The sequence below is a fragment of the Lissotriton vulgaris genome, chromosome 11 (assembly GCF_964263255.1).
Source record: "Lissotriton vulgaris chromosome 11, aLisVul1.2, whole genome shotgun sequence".
NCBI classification, from domain to species: Eukaryota; Metazoa; Chordata; class Amphibia; order Caudata; family Salamandridae; genus Lissotriton; species Lissotriton vulgaris.
The window spans coordinates 274619181-274641497 of record NC_141699.1 but is presented as its reverse complement, the minus strand read 5'-3'; the positions used below and the strand labels follow the sequence as shown (position 1 = coordinate 274641497).

Sequence of the window (22317 nt, the reverse complement as noted above, 5' to 3'; positions counted from 1 at the left end):
AGGCCTTAGAGTCCTGGGTCGACCCCACGCCCCACAGGAACACCTTATGAGGATCAGTCACAAACATTTGTCTGTGATAGTTCCTACAGGAATTAAAACCTGTCCTTTTTGGGGAATGACATTCATTGCACACTGAAGAAAGTTTTGTGGCAACGTCGCAGAAAGACGAAGACCGCTCTGGATCTATGCTTGGGGGTGCAGAAAGAAAGGAACTAACGTCAGTCGGCACGCTGGAGTGGCACCAATATAGCTCTGCATTTCTTTTACGGAGTGGAACAGTGTCCGTGCGGAGCTGCCTTCCAGCACGCAGAATTACTATAGAAACGTTTCCTGATCCAGTCGGATGTCTGGGACATATTTAAAAGGTGAGGAATCTGCAGTGAGAAGTCTAATCAAAATATCTCCTTCAATGTTAGCCTGTGGATCTTCGAAACCTCCTTCACAGTATACTGTATACTTCGGATGCATGTGCAAGAGTAATAGATCACTACTTTACAAGTCCATGGAGCTGGGGACTTTTGCCTCAAAGCTAAGACCCTATTGTATGTTTAAACAGACCGCTGAAGTAGGCAATTAAGCTCTCAATTACTGCCAGATTAATCTACTCTATACACTTAAATTACTCTTCGAAGTATGCAAAGATTACTACTTTCTCAAACTGCTGTTTTTGAAAGCCAATACTGGTATTTGAGCAGAGCAATACAATACATTTGCTAAAAACAAATATGATGGGGAAATGTCTGTGCACTAACACAAAGAGCATAGAAATTAGGATATCCTTCGCCACAGCCCTGCAATTGAGTTAATCATTCTTGGTCTGATGAGCACATAGTACCATGAGTGACCGGTTCTTACATGATATCAGAGGTGTGTCGAAGATGGAGCATTTAAAATTAAAGCAAGGAGTTAGACATGAAAGTGAACCATCTTTTACCCCACAGCACAAACTGGATTACTCATGTATCAATGGCACATATGCAAGTGAGCAGACAGTGTTGAGGCCACTATTATTGGGGTAGTACAATTACAATTTAATGAACTAAAAATTCAAGTAATAAACAAGGTAACGTTCTCAGAATGACAGGTGATTGAGCTAACACTGATCACTGCTGTAGTAGGATGCCTTGTCTGTTGCTGAGGCAATAACAGGCGGAATTGCAGCAGCCTGTAACCGAGGGTCAGCACAGAATCATGTTTCACAGGACTTCCGGTGTACCACAAAGGTTAACGATGACTGAAGAATCCTTGGGGATGCTGATACTTGAATGGCTTCAAGCGATTTGGACCCCTGGAAAAATGATGAAAATGTAAAAGAGAACATTAGTAGGGTCAAGTGGTGAAATGTGCAGCTTTGCTGGTGGGAGACATGCAAGCAAGACTCTCTGCCTTCTTTCAAAGTACTTTTATTATTAAACAAATGGAATCCACCCACAAGGAATAGGTGAAACAAGAAATATGGTCTTGGATGGGATGTGTTTCCTACATTGGTGGAAAGCACATGGTGTTCTTTAAATAGCCCTCGACACAGCAAAAGGGCCCTTGGTGTCATGCTTCATTATAGGGGTCTTCGCACTCTAAGGAGTGCGATGTGGTACTAACCAACGGATAAGTGGGAGCACTTGATATAACCACTATGTGTAGTGTGAGAGGGTGGTAGTGGTAAGGTCAGAAGTAGATGGTGAGTGAATGTTAAAAACTACGTGGCAAGTGAGGACTACGAGAATTTTTAATAACTCTCCCTGCTGGTATTGTTAAAAACAGTGAAGTGGAAGTTTAATGTATTAATGTACAAAACCTCCTGCGTGTGTCTGTGTCATCATGTTTCGAAGCGTGATGCTTCTTCAGGACGGGTACACAGATCGCTACCCTACTCAAAAAGGACAGTATAATACCGTCAAAAACATAGGGAATACTATTATTGTGTTGATTAATGTAAAATGTGCCTATTATGGTCAATTTACATGGCAACAAAGTAATCCTTTGATGTCCACTTGCTATCCAGAACTCCAAGGCCTCATGAGCCTGTAGATAAATGCAGGGGACCCTGTGCTAATTAGCACTATATGTAGGGATAATACCTCACTCGATCGTCCCCTCCGCGACTCCGTTGTTTTTTCAAAGTACCCCAATATAGTCCCATCTTGAGATTTAGACCTGGATCCTACCTGGTCAGACGGAGGCACATCTTCTCCTGTGGGAACTCCTTTGGGCCCTCAACGCTGTTATCATGGCTCTCAGTTTCCAAGTAAACATCAAGTAACACACAGAGACGTTGTAGTTGGTTTGTGAGTAGCTGGTAACCAGTCTTCGGTTTGTAGAGCTCCGGATAATATACATTCACCTCACTCTCCATTGCCTGAAGTAAAAGGAAGTTACAAATGCATGAGGTGCTGTGTAGTAAGCATGCTGAATGTCAAAAATGAACATAAAAACTAACATAATCAATGGACTTTAAATATGCAAAAAGTTATAGGTTTGCCAGAAACAGTAAGTAAATAATGACAGAGCGTAAAAAAATTAAAAACATGAAATTAAAACAAATAAAAGTCAAGACTGGTCAACAAGCTCTGGTATTGTAGTGGACTATTTTCTAAAAGGAAGTACACATGTGCAACCACATTGCTGGTGTGCGGAAGCAAAATGTGAATTACAATTTGAAAGATTGGTGGCTGAAAAGAGCAGACCAAAAGTCCCTTTATGTGTAAGAATATATACAGATTTTTATTGCAATTTTCTTTTTATAGAAAAAACAGGCTACTTGAACAGGTAACGTGGTCGTTAGGCAGACCTAAAAAGATACAGGGAAAGGGCTTATCTATGTAGAATGCCATAATAAGTACATGAAGTAGTGGGTAAATTAACATATGGAGTCCTGTTAGACGGGGACATGTTAATCCACTTCAAGGTCTCTTTTGCACAATCTCTAAAAACGAGGCTCTTATAATAGTGTTGAACAACACAGATCAGTCTAGTAAGTTCAGGGGAACCAATAGATTTCCATCCCTCAAAAAGAAAAGCCTGTCAAAAATAAGAGTTGTTTAGCTTGAAACCTCCTAACAACAAACATCTCTAAAAGTTTTGTATGGGCAAGGGAAAATTAAAAATTGTACTGCGGCTTTCTGATTTCAAGGGTCCAGAGAATGCTTTCTTCAGCAGAAGAGCCACCACAGCTATTTCCAGGGGAAATGTACCTTCTACCATTGACATACTACTAAAAATGCACAGAACCACAATATCCGAAGGCCAAAATTTTAATCTTTTAAAATCGTATTTTTGGTGAAAAGCTTCTAATTTGGCTCTACGGAAGGACTCGTACAGAATAATTAAGAGTACCATACATTAGCAAAGTCGAGCAGCAGTCGAACAGCACACATTGGCTTTCACTTCATTGCATGGGGAGGGAAGGATTAGTTGAATACACTAAAAGTAGTCAGAAGTAGTGAAGTGGGTCATGGCAGTGCTGATGTGAGGGCATCACTGCACTACTTGTGCAAAACTATTGTTCTCTAATGTAGAATAGCAACATTTGTAGATTAATGGATTCTTGCTTTCTGAAGAACCAGGACTTTTTTGCTGTGAAAATGACAGTGCTACCCTGTAGAAGATCCCTAGACAGGAAGAAAAAAAACCTTTTTTTGTAAATACAAAACGCCATTACACTCTCGAGAAGACCGTAGCAATTTGGCTTCTTGGGCTGTGAGATAAAAATAACTGGGAAATGTAATTGGAGGCCTGCAGAAGTATTTTATATAGTCAGTGGGTAATATTTTCACAGCCCTTAGTGCACATAACAAAGATGGTCCTGTTTTCCCACTGTGAGTCACCAACTATTTTGCATAGAGACACACTAGTGGGACGGTAACATTTAAATTCTCTAAAAGGAATGCTGCTGTACTATAAGTCAAATATGATCCTACCTTACAACAAATGGAAAGTTATCTACCCAGGGTCATTACCTAAATTCAGAGGACAGTCCACATCACCCCAGCCCTAAAACTAATGAGCAGCTCTCCAACTTGTGATCACCACACACAAGGGCCATCCACTGAAAGGCCCCCGATACAAAGATAATCATACCCTGTGGGGAGACAATGGGGTTGGAGTGAGTATAAAGAAATAAATCCAATCTGCACCCGAACCTACCTGATGTCAAAACTTTGTCAAATGCAGAGCTTGTGTAAGGAATCTCTTTTCTTTCCTGTGTTAGTGTATTAGGGAGTACGATAAATATTTCTTCTACAGAACTACTAAACTATTATTTACCATTTTAATATGTGTTAACGTCAAAAACATCTAATTTATCAGCAATTCTTTAGAAAAATGTGATTGTTGGCTAAAGTTGAGACTCAAATTCTCCAAGAATTAGAATTTGACCGTTGGTGTTCCCTCGTTGCACGAGGAACTGAAATTCTTACAGATTTCAGTTTCCCAATTTCAAAAACATGCTGTAATGTTATGACGACCCTTCCTCATCATTTCAGTGTTAATGCACTGGTTAACAAGGTACTTTACCTATGAAACATGTTTTGAGCGTCATTGCACACGAAAAGCACATCAACAATACACCTTCCCTAAAATACCACATTCCCAGGAAACGAAAGGGGGTCCATTTCGACCAGGCATGCATACTTGGCCAAGGAAAACTAAATTGAGCGTGATAACATAGGCCCATTGGCCCGGTGGCCCGGTTAACCAAGCAGAAAAAGAAACCGCCTGAATATCCGATTTCATTTTAACTAAGGATTACATCAGGTTTTTTAGGCAGTCATGTTGTGTTAGATTTTTGAAAAAAAGACATTTCAGCATTTGTAAACAGTTTTTTGTGAAATCGTCTTATTAATCGTACAGCATATGTCAGCAGCCGATCGTTTTATTCAGATAACTAAAGCCAATTTGTTATTGCATGCTTTCAACTTGTTAAGCTGTTCAAGCGAGGCAAAGATGGGGATATCCTGTTACTTCTATGAACAACGAAGTTTATGAGGTGATAAAAGCCAATGCAGTTTGAAGGTGGCAATTAAAAAGGCGTGAAAAAGCGAGAGCAGAGGCAAGCCAAAAAGTAATTTTACAAGGCAATGAATTCTATCTACATCTAATTTACATTTAGGTCAAATCCATTTATAGTCAAAACGCAAATGAGAACGAAAACAAGGAAAAGATCCTGACATGCAATCCTAACTGCTGTAACATGGGAATCTTCATTAAAGTCAAATAACCCCACCCAAGTGTCAAAGAATCAAGAAACACTTTAAAAAGCGATAATATAGCTTCTAAAATACCCTCTGGCACACCTATATAGACATACAAAATATATGTGTCTGTTCATGTGAGCACCTAACTAGGAAAAAAACAAAAACCTGCCTATATTTTTCCATAAAGAAGCAATTCATTATAATTAGAAAACCCAACACAGTAAAAAAAACTCCAGATTCCACCGCTTCTAACTATTTTTAAACTAAGAAATGAAAACATATAAGTTTGGTCTTGGCTTTTTTGTGTTCCGGTTCAGGGAGGGCCTGACAGTTCAGGCAGGACTGATCCTATTAAAGCAGGGTAAAGACTGATTTGCATATGGCTGGTCCAAACCGAGGATGCTTGGTGCGCAAAAGAACAATGGAGGGTAAGGATACCCCGAGTGACTGCCAATGGTTAGACTTACTGCAAGCATTTATCCCATCACATTTTTGTGTGTTTGATGTAACACTCTAATAGGTCAAGGGTACGCCCAGACATGGGTCCCGTGTTCATTGTGTCACTGGATCCAAGCAACATTCAACTGAACAGTCCAAGTTAGGGCAAAACTGGTCTTTGGTTGTTTGTTCCAGTTCAGGGAGGAGCTCGTCTAGCATTTCGGGCTGGATTGTTCCTACTGGAGCAGGGCAAAGACTGATTTGCATATGGCTAGGTCCAAACTGAGGTGGTATGTTGGGCAAAAGAACGAGAAATCGGAATCCTACCCAGAGTGACTGCCAGTGTCGAGGCGTACTGTAAGCATTCATCCTTTCACCTTTTGTGTGTTGGATGTATAATAACTTCATGAAGCTGATAAGGGAACACTGACCCTTGAAGGTAGATTAGACTACCATCTGGAGCTCTTGTTAACTTTGAAAGACTAAGTATCCTGTGCCAAATTAGTGTAATTTCCTTTCATATAAATGATGAGAAATTCCGCATTAAGCAAGTCTGTCATCTTGTGCTATATTTTAGCGCGTAATGTATCCACGTTAATTATTTTTTTTGCAAACGAATAGTGTACAAAACTGTGCGAACAACAGTCACTCGCACTGTGGTTGTTTACATTGCGCCTACACTATAATTTTGTGGATTGGACGGCGGTGTAATTTGGGGACGTGATGTAATTTCAGGATTTTTGTGTAATAAGTATAAGCCCTGTAACTACTTAAATTACACCAGTCGAATTTAAATTTCACCTGGGTCTAATCCTGATTTAGTTTTAAGTGTCATCCAAATGCAGCCGTCTCAGAGAAAAGCAGGTTGTTTAGAAGTTAAATGACTAGTCCTATGACTGAGAACTTGTCTTTAGGAAGAACAAGAACATCAGCCTACAGATGGTCTGCTAGAGATTTACACATTATGCTCGCAGTAGCCTTATGCTTTTTTTCACAAGAATAGGTTGGTTATAAGAACCCATCCATCCGTCCTATTGAAAATGGTGCACATTTCTTCATAAACCTGGCAATATCCCTGCGTTCCTTTGTTAGTCTCTGAACTTTCCAGCTGAGAAACCCCTTCACATTCTGGAAGTGAAAAAGGTCTTTACAGTACTTCCTAGGAAGTACTTAAGAGGTAGAAAAGTTTAACAATTATTCATGAATTATCTGCCCAGTTATACCAGTTGAGCTATCTCAAAATTGTCCATAGCAAGGTACACTTCTTGATTAACCTTGTGGGTCTGTTATCCTGGCATCATTCATGCAAAACCAAAGACTCAAACCTCAATGGGCAAAGCTGCCACTGTGGTTTCTTTAAGAAATGTCTCCTTTTCTCATGTTTGTAATCCAGACACCTGGAAATCCATCCATACATTTAAAGACATGAGCCTCTAAATTCCTAATGTATGGGAAAATAGGGGAGACAAGCTTTTTTAAATCAAGTTTTTGTATAAAATTAAGTAATCCTGACTCTTAATTTCTATGGCGTTGCTTACCATTCGCTTCATTTTGGGATGAGAGTCATCATCATTAAAAACTGGAGAAAGTGGTATAGCTATTTGTAATCTTGGTTACTTATCTTTGGTAATGCTCTTTCTGGTCAATACTATATCTAAGCGCAGAATTCTCACCGACGGAATATTCCCTTGTTACTAGACAGGATCCAGAAAATCTTAATCAGTATACCGCGTGCGGATAAATTGACTCGCATGGCTCCACGCCAAAATGGTTCTTCTCTGGAAGTGGAGAACAGAAACCGCATATAAGCACCAACCATGTGCATTGCTTGTTAGGCTGTCTGCACCCCCAGACAAAGGGGCCCAACAGCAAAGTGGCTTTGCCCAGTCTGCAGACCTCGAGACTTGGGACCTTATTAGATGGAAAAAGAACCCAGTTCACAGAACAGGAAAGCGGGACAGTCAGTGAGGAAGGAATTAGTTACTTACCTGTACACTATAGTTCTCCAGTATTATCTTTCATAGATTCACATGCTTGTATCTTCCCCGTCGTCATGGTGGGAGTCTCACGGTAACAGAATAACCAAGCAGTATCATAGAGAAGAAAAACTGCATAGAAAATCCCCATAGGGACTGTAGTATTTGGTAACCAGACCATCTCATTATTTGGTCCAAAAGTCAGCCAATCAGCATTGCCGCCCTGCCCTCACACTCCCCAGCAGAAGCTTCCTGCCTCAGATTTCCGTCCCCGAGTGAGAGACATGGATAAATACCGAGAACAGGTTCTGCCTGAGAAACGGGGAGGCAGGCGGGCGCATGTGAATCTATGAAAGATAATACTGGAGAACTATAGTGTACAGGTAAGTAACTAATTCTTTCTCCAGTATTACATCTTTCATAGATTCACATGCTTGTATCAGATTAGTAAGCAGTGCTCACAAAATTCGTAGCGTTTCCAGGACAGGACCCAGAAGGAAGTTCAGCAGGCAATGATATAATAATACATATCAAAAATAACACCATATATGCAGATATATATATATATTTACAAACAACAAGAGAGAGAGGGAGAGTCACGAACACTCTTAGTCCCCAAATTATAATATGTAACAACAACAAAAGAGTGTTCCTGTTCTGGTTAAGGTGGAAAAAGGCACAGAGCACAAGAAAACAACAAAACCCAATAGGTTTGTTAGGAAAGCCCTCACTCACCGACCTGGTCGGTGACTTGCTTCATCATCGGGCCCCACCGGGTGTGACCGAATGCCACCCCGGTGTGCTTCGACGCCAGAATTACTGCGGAGCTGGTTTTTGTGATGGGAGGGCTATGTGAAGAAGTACGTGAATAGTGTCAAGTGGTGAGATTAAAATTGCCTTGTATGTGTCAAAAATTTAATTTTAATCAGAGACCATCAAGGACAAGGTTAAAAAATGTGTCGGTGAGTAGGGCCAACTAATTGGATGGTCTTACTCCCACTAGCATTAAGTGAAGATGTGAATGGTCAACATGGACATGTTTCAGCCGGTGTGGTATCATTAACCTGGCATTCGTCAGGACCTATGGTGTTAAACCTCGGCGGTATGGGCACTCTAAGGCCCACCCTACCAGAGGACTTGAAAGTTAAAAGTCTGTGAAGTGCAAAAAAACAGGGGGCGGGCTTCACCACCCGAAGGTAGGACGCACACACCTCCGGCCTCTAAAAATTTAGAGACCAAAAATAAAAGGCACTTCACCAGGGATGAAAATCCACCCCATAGACCGCGGGAGGGAGGGGACGGCGCATTTGGCACATCGCCCACGGCGTCCGTCTCCTGCAGATACGCCTAATCGCCCTCAGGACCGGGTCTCGTCGATGATATATATATACACATGTTCAGACATAAATGAAAATACTGTATAGAAATAAAAGTATACCATCAAATCATACATTACTGAAATAGGCGTTTCAGAACAGCTTGTCCCACTGCCGTGTCCTCTTTCCACGCAGTGTCTAGACAGTAGTGTCTTGTAAATGAATGCACGCTCTTCCACGTTGCTGGTCTACAGATGTCAGGCAGCGACACTCCTACAAACAAGGCCATTGAAGTCGCCATCTTCCTTGTGGAATGTGCATTCACTTTAGAACAGAGCGGCTTACCCGCTTTCTCGTGACATTTCAGGATAGCTGATGATATCCATCTGGCAATACTCAGTCTGGACAGAGGAAGGCCTTTCCTTTGACCTTCGAATGCAATAAATAATTGTTTGGATTTGCGGAATGTCTGTGTCCGTTCAATGTAGAACTTTAGGCATCTAGAGATGTCCAGAGAGTGCAATGCCCTTTCTGCTTCCGATGAGGGATTGCTGAAAAAGGTAGGTAAAATGACAGGCTCATTGAGGTGAAAAGACGTAGGAACTTTGGGAATAAAAGTTGGATTTGTTCTTAATATAACCCTGTCCTTGCGAAATTGTAAAAAGGGCTCTTCCACTGAAAAGGCCTGAATTTCGCTAACCCTCCTTGCGGATGTCAGCGCAAGCAGCAGGGCTGTCTTCCATGATAGGAACTGTAAGTCTGTTTTGTGAATAGGCTCGAAAGGTGGCCTCATAAGTTGTGACAGGACTGTATTGAGGTGCCACGGCACTGGTGGGCGCCGGATGGGTGGAAAAACTCTAAAAAGTCCTTTGATAAATTCCTTTATTATCCTGGAAGACCAAAGAGATGGCTCGTTTGGCTTCCCACACTGAGCGACAGAAGTTCTGTCCCTTGTAATCTCAAAAATATCCCCCTCTCCTTAGAACATTCTCCCACCCTCCTCACCCTAGACTAAAGTGTATCCTGCTCAACTGCAGATCGGCCCGGAGACACTCCTCTGGCATCGCGGAGCTCATCTTATCAAGGGGCATTGATCTAGCCATTCTGACTGAAACGTGGTTAACTGAAACATCCACACCTATAATGGACATACTAGTCCCCCCCAACTATCGCATTATTAGACTCGACAGGAATGGCAAGACGGGCGGGGGAATCGCATGCATCTACAGGAGCAACCTAGCTGTCACTGAAGGCCCCTCCCCCTCCCTCTCCGCCTGCGAACTCATCTGCCTTGAGATTACTAGTGAGGGCAAACCTGTGTGCTCCCTTCATGTTATTTACCACCCACCCGGTGACAACTTCATCTTCTCCCAACAACTAATGGACATGATATCCACCAACGCCGGTCGACAGCTCAATCAAATTTATCTGGGAGACTTCAACCTCCACTGGAATGACCAGAAAGACACTGTGGTGAAGAGCCTTAAGACTTTCCTCGACGCGCTTGACCTCACCCAAATCTGCAACGGTCCGACACATGAAAAAGGCTCTATCATTGACCTTATCATCGCCAAAGAAGACTCTACCCAACTAGTCGCAATCGAACCATGTGACTGGTCAGACCACCACATCATCACCTTCTTCATCAACGAAAAAGTCAAACTTAACCCGGCGCAACCTGCCAAAACCAAGATTTGGAAGAGGGACCTGAAGAACCTTAACCCAAAGTCCTTGCCTGCCCACACAGGCAGTCTCCTTCTTCCCCCGACGGACGTCTCTGATGTGCATTCATTGACCAACCTCTACCTAGACTCCATGTCTACAATAATCAATGAAGCCGCACCCTTGCAATTGAAGAGAGTCTCCACCAAGAACTCGAACCCATGGTACGATGGCAGACTCAATGAAGACAGACGTGTGATGCGCTTAGCTGAGCGCGCGTGGAGATCGGACCCCTCAGCACTGAACCTTAGAACGCTTAAGAGTAAGAGAAACGCTTACTTCAGAAAAATCAAACGCTCGAAATCAATATTCTTTAGCCAACAGCTGGATCAAGCTAAAAACCGACCAAAAAAACTGTTCGAGTTAGTCAAAACCCAAACCAAAACGCAACCTCCACAACCCAACAACTTAAAGGCTATTCCAAGTTGCGAAGACTTCTCTGCTTTCTTCAAGCAAAAGAACAACACTATAAGAAGCGATCTCATCAAGGATGTAAGTCGATTCGCCGGCTCCATATGCATAACTAACACTCATGCTAAAAACAACGCTTCATGGACGTCCTTCGACACCTATTCCGAAGAATCAATCCACAAGCTGCTGGTCACCTTGAAACCCGCCAATCATCACACAGATCCCCTACCTGCCAATGCTGTTAAAGTCCTCACCCCCCTGTTCCTCCCACTCTGGACTAAAATCATCAACTGTTCCCTGCAACAAGGGCTCATCCCAGATTCCCTCAAGATTGGGCAAGTCACGCCTATACTCAAGAAACCCACAGCTGACCCGGCCGACCTAAACAACTATCGTCCTATCACCAATATCACCACTCTAGCAAAACTGTTAGAAAAATGCGTACAACTCCAACTGACAAAACACATTGAGCAGTTTGAATAGATGATGCCCTCCAAATCCTTGATCACAATGAGTCTTGCCTCCTCATCCTTCTTGACCTCTCTTCAGCATTTGATACGGTCAAACACGAGAATCTACTGGAGCTCCTAAATACCAGAATGGGCATATCCGGGACGGTTCTCAAATGGTTCACGTCCTTTCTGCACAACCGTTCTCAGAGGTTCAAGATCAACAACGCACTGTCCTTGCCTGTGCCAGTAACACTGGGCGTTCCGCAAGGTTCCTCCCTATCCCCCACATTGTTCAACCTCGTCATGGAACCACTCACCACCTTGCTTCAATCCTCTAAGGTACATTTCCATATGTACGCCGATGACACTCAGCTCTACCTCAAGCTTCAATCCCCTGAAGACATCAAACTGTTGAATGCCACACTAAGAAACACCCAAGCTTGGCTGGCCGACAATCACCTCAAACTAAATGCTCTGAAAACTGAGTTCATGTTGGACCTAGGGTATCCAAGTCTACATATGGTAGCCTGGCACAGTAGTGGATACAGCTAAACTCAAGGCGTTGGTTAAGTGCTTACAAAACCCACTCACAGTAACTCAGTGATGAACCACTAAAATAAAAGACAACACCGATTTTTGGAAAAATACCATTACCTTTTATAAAAATAATATGACTCTTCTTTTCATGCAAAATGGGTTTACAATTAGTTTAGCAATAATGCACCTGTGTTACACCAACCTCAGTATTTTTCCCACTCTAGGAATGCTAATTCATAGGTACATTTCCTCTGAAAGAAACTGTTATCAGTCCCACAAAATTACTTTATCAATCAGACTTCACAGTCAGTAATATACACTATACAGGTTACACATTTACATTATAGACCTGGCATGTACATTTCATTACAGTTTCAGTGTGCCACTTGCAGTGATATTAGCTTGCTTCAGTAGTTATTCTCAATAAGACATAGCATCACTACTCTGCATTCAATTCTGTAAATACCCTGGGATACCAAGCTAGACCTCAGCATTAATTAACATTGGATTCTGTAGTGTGCTCTTATTCCTCCTCTCCACAGCTAAGAGTATTAACCAGAGTTAAGTAGTCCCCAATTTTCAGAACTTCCCAGGGGCCCCTCTTCCCTACTCCTTACTTTAGCGTGGGGACGATGTTGTCCCAGTCCCCACGCGTCACCGCTGCCTTAAGGCTCTTTCCGGCTTCACTGCCTCACTCTCTCTTCCTCCCGCCGAGCCGGCGCTTTGCTTGGGGCTGGGGCGGTGGATCGATGGTGATCACAACTCCTCCCTCCCTGCTCGTGTCCGCTCCTTTCCGTGACACTCGAGCGGGGAAGGGCAAAGACGAAGCAACACACCTTGGCCTTCTTTCTTCTCCTCACCAGGAAGGATTGGCGCCCTCTGCGCGGCGGTCCACAGACGATCCTGAGACGCTCCCTCGGCGTCTCTCCTCAGGCGATACACTTCCTCACCGGGCATGCGCGGAAGCGCTCGTTCTTCTCCCGCCTCCTCCAGCGGCCGCTCACAGGAAGGACGCTACTCGCCTGGACCTGCTTGGTTCCCGGCCCCTCTTGACTATAGGAGCGGACGTGCTCCGGGCATGCGCGGAAGCGCCTCTACACTCTCCAAGCCTTGGGGTGATATTGACGCGGCCGGTGCCCCCGGGGTCCCGCAGACGATCGGAGCAGCGCCGCTGCTCTCCCTCAGTCACTTCCCTCACCGGCTCCAGGGGAAGGATGGTTTCAAGCAGCGCCCTCGCTCCTCAGGACATTTATGGCTCCACAGACCAACGACTTCACCAGGGCACGATAAGGAACTCCAGCCACGTCATGGGGCTCACAGCTGTTCTTCCACGCTGGTAGGTGCAGCGATGGGCATAGGAAGTTAGAGATATCCTCAGTAAGAGTGTCCTGTCAGTTTTCACTGGGGTTCAGACTTAGAAGGGTCTTCCTTCACACGCAGGTTGCTTTTCTTCTCAGCAGTTGATGTATGGGGAGGGATTGGTCAGAGGCTGAAGGGGGAACGTCTCTCTGAAGTGACTGCCTCCAAGACAAACTAGCTGCTCTCAGTGCGTCCACCTCCTCTCACCACTGCCTCACTCCTCCACTCTTGGGTCAGCACAAAATGGCTGCTGGTCACTGGCCTTATATAGGGTGGCCTGAGACCTGCAGAAGTCTCTGGTTGTTTCTAGAAAGTTCCCTATGTTAGCCTATGGGCCTGTCCTCCAGTAGTGTCCGTTATGGCAGTTGGTGGACACCATTTTAGGTTTCTGGATGTCCCTAGATTTTCAAGGGGCCTGACTAGGCCTCACAGGTTATGAGGGAAAAATGGCGTCATAGCCAAGGAACACCTAGCCCCCTGACAGCACTGAAAAATCCTGATGGACATATATAAAAATAAAAATAGGAACTCTGGGAGGCTAAGGTGGACAAAAATAAATAATAATGGTTAGAACATCCCCAGAAGCAGACAGGTCTAACACGCGTCCCCCCCAGCTGAAAGTGGGGAGAACTACCCAACCCCTTGGGAGTCCTCATCACTAAGGCGGAAATACCTGGATAGACCGTCTGCATTGGCATGGTCCGTCCCAGGTCGGTGTTCCACCCTAAAGTCCATTCCCTGTAGGGAGATGGACCACCTTAGCAACTTGGGATTCTCCCCCTTCATTTGCATCAGCCAACGAAGGGGGCGGTGGTCAGTCTGAACTAGGAAGTGCGAGCCAAACAAGTATGGCCGCAGCTTCTTCAGAGCCCAAACCACCGCAAAGGCTTCTCTCTCAATTGTACTCCACCTCCTTTCCCTGGGGAGTAGCCTCCTGGACAGGAAGACCACGGGTTGATCCAAGCCCTCGTCATTTAGCTGCGATAACACTGCCCCAATGCCATGTTCTGACGCATCTGTTTGGACAATGAATTCTCTAGCAAAATCAGGGGCCTTGAGAATGGGAGCGGAACACAATGCTTGTTTCAAGGTCATGAAGGCTCGCTGGCAAGCCTCCGTCCAGACTACCCGTCGGGGTTGTTTCTTGGAAGTAAGTTCAGTGAGGGGTGCCACAATAGTGCCATACCCCTTCACGAAGCGACGGTAGTATCCAGTGAGGCCCAGGAAGGCTCGGACCTCAGTTTGAGTCTTGGGGGGCTCCCAGGCGATGATAGCCTCAATCTTTGCCTGGAGGGGCTGCACCGTCCCTCTGCCCACCAAGTGACCTAGGTACACCACCGACCCCTGTCCGATCTGACACTTGCTGGCCTTGATTGTCAAGCCAGCCTGTTGCAGGGCATGAAGAACAGCTTGCAGGTGCTGCAAATGGTCCTCCCAGCTGCTACTGAAGACAGCAATGTCGTCCAGGTAAGCAGCAGAAAAAGCTTCCATCCCAGAAAGGACCCTGTTCACCAGCCGCTGAAAAGTGGCAGGGGCATTCTTGAGCCCAAAGGGCATCACACGAAATTGGTAGTGTCCCTGAGGTGTAGAGAAGGCTGACCTTTCCTTCGCCTCCTCGGTAAGGGAAATGTGCCAGTACCCTGAAGTTAGGTCAAAGGTACTTAAGTATTGAGCAGCTCCCAGCCGGTCAATAAGCTCATCCGCCCGTGGGATGGGATGTGCGTCAGTTTTGGTTACTGAATTCAAGCCTCGGTAGTCCACACAGAATCTCAATTCAGGTGTGGTGCCTGGTGGGGCAGCTTTTGGTACCAAAACCACCGGGCTAGACCAAGGGCTACCAGAAGGTTCAATCACTCCTAGCTCCAGCATCTTGGCGACTTCACTTTTGATGCTGGCCTTCACCTTGTCCGACAGCCGGTAGATTTTAGACTTCACCGGTGGGCTGTCTCCTGTGTCCACGTCGTGGGTACACAGGTGGGTCCTACCTGGGACAAGGGAGAACAGAGAAGAAAATTGCTCCAGGATCTGGCGGCAATCACTCTGCTGTTCAGGAGTCAGGGATGGCGAGAGAATCACTCCCTCCACCGACCCATTCTTTTCTTGGGACGAGAGAAGATCAGGGAGAGGTTCACTTTCTTCTTCCTCTGCTCCATCGGTTACCATCATTAAGACAACCTCGGGCCTCTCATGATGTGGCTTGAGGCGATTGGCATGCAGCACCCTGTGGGGCTGCCTCGGGGTCTTAAGATCCACCAAATAGGTGGACTTCCCCTTTTTCTCCAAAACCTCAAAGGGGCCTGTCCAACGGTCCTGGAGGGCATTTAGCTCTCCAGGTTCCATTACCCACACTTTCTGTCCAGGCTCCAGTTCCACTGGGTGAGCGTTGTGGTCATACCACTCTTTCATAACTGCTTGGCTGGCCTCCAAGTTGTCAGAAGCTTGCTTCCACAACTTAGCCATTTGGCTCCGGAAGGCCAGCATGTAGCTCACCACGTCCTGGGGAAGCTTCCTGGGAGTCCGTTCCCATCCGTCTTTCACCAGGCTGAGAGGTCCCCGTACAGGGTGCCCGTACAAAAGTTCGAAGGGGCTGAAGCCCACTCCCTTCTGTGGCACTTCCCTGTAGGAAAACAAGAGACAGGGTAGGAGGACGTCCCATTTCCTCCGCAGGCTCTCAGGTAGACTCCGTATCATACCTTTCAAGGTTTTGTTAAACCTTTCCACAAGACCATTGGTTTGTGGGTGATAAGGAGTGGTAAACCGATAGGTAACGCCGCACTCCTTCCACATAGCCCGCATGTACGCTGGAAGGAAGTTAGTCCCCCTGTCGGACACAACCTCCTTGGGGAAACCCACTCGGGTGAAGATCCCCATCAGGGCCCTTGCCACTGCAGGTGCAGTGATGGTCCTCAGAGGTATTGCCTCTGGATACCGTGTGGCATGATCCACCAAAACCAGTATGAACCGGTGACCAGCTGAAGTTGGTGGATCCAATGGCCCTACAATGTCGATGCCCACCCTCTCAAAGGGGGTGCTAACGACAGGTAGTGGTTCCAGGGGAGCTTTTAGCTTCACCCCTGTTTTCCCACTGGCTTGGCAAGACACACACGTCCGACAATATGTATCAGACGCCACTTTCATTCGAGGCCAGTAGAAGTGGGGGACAAGCCGGGCAAAGGTCTTGTCCTGTCCTAGGTGTCCTGCCAATGGTATCTCATGAGCCAGTTCCAGAAGAAAGGCTCTAAAGCATTGAGGGACCACCAAGGCCCTGGATGAACCATGTCCAGGTGCCTTGGGCTCACTGTAGAGGAGTCCATCCTCCCAGTAAATCCGGTAGCTCCCTACAATGTTTCCTGCTGCCTGGGCTTTGGCCTGTTGCCGCAGCCCCTCGAGAGTAGGACACTCTTTCTGAGCTTTGCAGAACTATTCCCTGGAAGGACCTCCCTCCACATGCCATTCAGTAGGGATGGGTAGGTTTTCCAGGGAATTAACATTCTCCCCTGTGGACTCCAGATCCACCTCCGCAGGTGGCCCGTCTGTCTCACGAGGTGGAGATGTCGAGGCAGGGTCCTCCGGCCTCCTGTCCTTCTCCTCTCTGGCAGCCGGCTGGGCCATTGTTCCAGGCTCCAGCGTAAGTGAACTCCCCCTTCGGGCAGTCGCGGACCTTGTGCTGACACAAGTCCAGTCAGGGGGTCCCAGCATCTCAGAGTGAGTCTGGTACTCCACCCTCCTCCAAGCATTGTGCTCCATATCATTCCCTAACAGGCAGTCAACAGGCACGGCAGGGCTTACGGCAACTCGAAGTGGACCTGCAACCCCTCCCCACTCAAAGGGAACCTCAGCCACAGGGTAGTGGCCCAATCTGCCGTCAGCCATTACGGCGGGATGGAGTACATCTGGGATGACCTGCTCTGGAGACACCAGCCGACTCCTTACCATAGTCATGCTGGCTCCTGTATCTCTCAGAGCCTCCCCACTACGGCCATTGATGGTGACCCACTGCTCATACTTAGTAGTATTAGAGGGCAGTTGGGTCTTTGGAACCATCTCCTTATCTCCCAGGGACACTAAAGTGACACCCGCCCGCTCCCCTCCGTTACCCAAAGGCATCTCCTCCCCGAGCACTACACTAGTTATTCCCGGGGCTTTTCCTCCAGTGGGAGGGGGTGGTCTTTTTGGGCATCTCACATCTCCCTTATAGTGTCCCACACCACCACACTCAAAACAATGAACAACCCTTGGCTGCTGGCTTTGGCCAGGGGTAGGGTTGCGAGGGGGGTTACTCTTAGGGATGAATCCTCTGCCCCTTCCTTGCGAAGTATTTTGTGGCCCTTTTGAGAACTCCCTCTTATTTTCCCCTCCCTCTTTCTTCTGGGGGGCGCCCTGTCCATGCTTCTGGGAATCCCCTCCAGTCCCCTTAGTCGACACCCGGGTACTAACCCAGATGTCCGCCTCCTCAGCAAGCTTCCTGGGGCTGGTCAGCTTGCTGTCCACCAGATGCTGTCGTAGTTCGGGAAGACATTTCTCGAGTAGGTGTTCCTTGAGTATGAGGTCATATAGTCCCTCATAGTCCCCTACCTCGCTGCCTCTCACCCAACCCTCCAGGGCCTTCCTGGAGTAATCCAAAAAGTCTACCCAGTTCTGCGTGCCTAGTTTGTGGCTGCCCCGGAACTTTTGCCTATACTTCTCAGGGGTCAACCCAAACTTTCTTAGCAGCGCTGACTTCATAGCCGGGTAGTAGGTCTGTTCACTTTGATCTAGGGCCAACAAGGTATCCCTGCCAGTGGGGGGCATGTATTTATATAACCCACCCCCCCAGTGGGCTTCTAAGATCCCATGGGCCCTCAGTGAGACCTCCTAGGCGGCTAGCTATTTGGCAATGTCATCACTGGGTACATAGCATGCCATAATATCCTTTGGTAGGTAAGGTCTGGGTTCCCTGATGTTGGTCTGGGTATCGCTGCCACCATTCTCTGATTTGGGGGTTCTTAGGCTTAGGGCTTGTAAATCCATCTCTTTGATGGTCCGCTCATGCGCCAACCTCTTGTCCTCCCTTTCCATGTCCATCCTGGCTAGTTCTATTCTCATCCTCCTCTCCTCCCTCCTATCCTCTAACTCGGCGTCGGTCAAACCCCTCTCCGCGACACTACTGCCCACTCTGGAAGGTGTCCTAGGGCCTGTTAAAAGGTTCCCCCCTCCCGCCTGGTACAGTGTTGCGGTCTCCAGGACAGTGTCCCTGTCACTCCCCTCAGGATCTACTTCCTCCCCGGAATGAGCCTCCACCCATGCCCGGATACTGGTCAGCAGCTCAACTTTCCTGGCGCCTTTCTTAAAAAACACCCCCTGCTGCTGACACCATTCCTTCAATTGGGTCACGGTATAATTTTCCAGCTCTTCCACATTTATCTCCATTTCTATTTAGAGTATAAACTTTTACACAGGAGGAATCCAAAAAGTGACCTGGGGTCAACCTCCACCCACCACCAGTAGTTAATTTAGAAAAAGCAAAATTTAGATTAGGAGGGCCGCAGGGAGAAAACTCCAGGTGAGGTCCCGTGGTAGGCACTGCGTTACTACTAAGTGAGTGTAAGCACAAATCCGTAATCCCACCGCTGAAACACCAATTATGTTGGACCTAGGGTATCCAAGTCTACATATGGTAGCCTGGCACAGTAGTGGATACAGCTAAACTCAAGGCGTTGGTTAAGTGCTTACAAAACCCACTCACAGTAACTCAGTGATGAACCACTAAAATAAAAGACACAACACCGATTTTTGGAAAAATACCATTACCTTTTATAAAAATAACATGACTCTTCTTTTCATGCAAAATGGGTTTACAATTAGTTTAGCAATAATGCACCTGTGTTACACCAACCTCAGTATTTTTCCCACTCTAGGAATGCTAATTCATAGGTACATTTCCTCTGAAAGAAACTGTTATCAGTCCCACAAAATTACTTTATCAATCCGACTTCACAGTCAGTAATATACACTATACAGGTTACACATTTACATTATAGACCTGGCATGTACATTTCATTACAGTTTCAGTGTGCCACTTGCAGTGATATTAGCTTGCTTCAGTAGTTATTCTCAATAAGACATAGCATCACTACTCTGCATTCAATTCTGTAAATACCCTGGGATACCAAGCTAGACCTCAGCATTAACATTGGATTCTGTAGTGTGCTCTTATTCCTCCTCTCCACAGCTAAGAGTATTAACCAGAGTTAAGTAGTCCCCAATTTTCAGAACTTCCCAGGGGCCCCTCTTCCCTACTCCTTACTTTAGCGTGGGGACGATGTTGTCCCAGTCCCCACGCGTCACCGCTGCCTTAAGGCTCTTTCCGGCTTCACTGCCTCACTCTCTCTTCCTCCCGCCGAGCCGGCGCTTTGCTTGGGGCTGGGGCGGTGGATCGATGGTGATCACAACTCCTCCCTCCCTGCTCGTGTCCGCTCCTTTCCGTGACACTCGAGCGGGGAAGGGCAAAGACGAAGAAACACACCTTGGCCTTCTTTCTTCTCCTCACCAGGAAGGATTGGCGCCCTCTGCGCGGCGGTCCACAGACGATCCTGAGACGCTCCCTCGGCGTCTCTCCTCAGGCGATACACTTCCTCACCGGGCATGCGCGGAAGCGCTCGTTCTTCTCCCGCCTCCTCCAGCGGCCGCTCACAGGAAGGACGCTACTCGCCTGGACCTGCTCGGTTCCCGGCCCCTCTTGACTATAGGAGCGGACGTGCTCCGGGCATGCGCGGAAGCGCCTCTACACTCTCCAAGCCTTGGGGTGATATTGACGCGGCCGGTGCCCCCGGGGTCCCGCAGACGATCGGAGTAGCGCCGCTGCTCTCCCTCAGTCACTTCCCTCACCGGCTCCAGGGGAAGGATGGTTTCAAGCAGCGCCCTTGCTCCTCAGGACATTTATGGCTCCACAGACCAACGACTTCACCAGGGCACGACAAGGAACTCCAGCCACGTCATTGGGGCTCACAGCTGTTCTTCCACGCTGGTAGGTGCAGCGCTGGGCATAGGAAGTTAGAGATATCCTCAGTAAGAGTGTCCTGTCAGTTTTCACTGGGGTTCAGACTTAGAAGGGTCTTCCTTCACACGCAGGTTGCTTTTCTTCTCAGCAGTTGATGTATGGGGAGGGATTGGTCAGAGGCTGAAGGGGGAACGTCTCTCTGAAGTGACTGTCTGCCTCCAAGACAAACTAGCTGCTCTCAGTGCGCCCACCTCCTCTCACCACTGCCTCACTCCTCCACTCTTGGGTCAGTACAAAATGGCTGCTGGTCACTGGCCTTATATAGGGTGGCCTGAGACCTGCAGAAGTCTCTGGTTGTTTCCAGAAAGTTCCCTATGTTAGCCTATGGGCCTGTCCTCCAGTAGTGTCCGTTATGGCAGTTGGTGGACACCATTTTAGGTTTCTGGATGTCCCTAGATTTTCAAGGGGCCTGACTAGGCCTCACAGGTTATGAGGGAAAAATGGCGTCATAGCCAAGGAACACCTAGCCCCCTGACAGCACTGAAAAATCCTGATGGACATATATAAAAATAAAAATAGGAACTCTGGGAGGCTAAGGGGGACAAAAATAAATAATAATGGTTAGAACATCCCCAGAAGCAGACAGGTCTAACACTTCTGATCTCTCCTCCTGCGAAAAAGGCCATCACCCAAACCTGGCTCAATCATCTAACTGCACTCAATGTCCAACCCACCATCGTGGACTCAGCTAAATCCCTTGGCATCACACTGGACTGCAATCTCGACATGCAGCAGCATACTAGCATAGCAACTAAAGGAGCCAACTTCCAAATCAACACGCTGAGAAAACTCAAACCCTTCCTACCACCCAAGGACTTCCACACTGTGGTACAAGCCTTAGTCATTCCTCGCATAGACTACGGAATTGTGGCTCTCAGCGGGCTCCCCCTGCCAACAACGGCTCCCCTAAGAGCCTCCCTGAACGCGGCCGCGAGACTCATCACCGGCTCAAGAAAACACTCGCATATATCCCCTGACTTAAAAGCCCTGAACTGGCTGCCTATTGAAGCCAGAATTCAGTTGAAAATTGCCTGTATGACACACTCGGCCGTACACCACAAGGCACCCAACTACCTCTCTCATAAGCTGACCATATCAGGAGGCTCAAGATCCAACAGAAGCACAAACACTCTCCTCCTGAAACCACGGAGATTCCGGAAGGAAAAAACATACAAACGCTCCTTCTCTGGAATGGCACCCAGGATCTGGAATGCACTCCCGCCAGAAACCAGGCTTATCCCGTCCACTATACTCTTCAAGAAAGAGGTGAAGGCCATCCTTATGGCTAAATACACCTGAACACTAGTGATACTGGAACAATGACAGAATTTGGCTCCCTCATTATCGGCTGTCTGAATACTCACCTTTGTACACTAGGACTTGAGTGCCTCAATAACCTGCAGTGCACCCACTACTGACTACTGCTCTGCCTTCAACATTGTGTTTATTCACCCTCTGGGGTGCTATAATCTTATCCGTTTAGACATTGTACTGTTTCCATATTATTGTTTCTTGATTGTTATTACTCTGTATACTCTTGTATGATTGATACCCTATTTTTGCAACTCACTGTCTACGGAATCTCATATTGATTTAAGAGTTGTTTATCCTACCTACTGTTTCTGTAAAGCGCTCTGATATCTGCAAAGATCTTGTTCGCGCTATATAAAACTTTAAATAAATAAATAAACGTGATATTGCTGCTAAGTGTACCTTCACCGAGGCATGCGAAAGGCCTGCCTTAGATAGTGACAGCAGGTAAGGCAGAATACCTTCGGGGTGTACTGTTAAAGGATGTAAGTTTTGCCTGTCGCACCAGTGGCAGAAACGGGTCCATTTCGCTGCATATGTCTTGTTTGTTGACATAGCTCTGGC

General features: G+C 46.7%; 1 protein-coding gene across 4 annotated transcripts in view; it reads right to left on the bottom strand.

The window, feature by feature from the left end:
• The window catches only part of THOC5 (THO complex subunit 5), a 388784-nt gene that overhangs the window by 26481 nt on the left and 339986 nt on the right, over positions 1-22317 (bottom strand). For 2 of the 4 annotated variants that reach the window (XR_015300896.1, XR_015300897.1), the window contains exons 19-20: positions 2166-2356; positions 1023-1288 (exon numbers count right to left, since the gene is read on the bottom strand). Coding sequence is in view for 2 of the 4 variants with exons in the window: in XM_086943231.1 (XP_086799357.1) it covers positions 1225-1288; positions 2166-2356 (255 nt within the window). In the remaining 2 variants the exon portion in view is untranslated. Of the gene's footprint in view, positions 1-1010; positions 1289-2165; positions 2357-22317 lie in introns of those variants that run through there. The other 2 variants (XM_086943231.1, XM_086943232.1) reach the window with 1 other exon arrangement.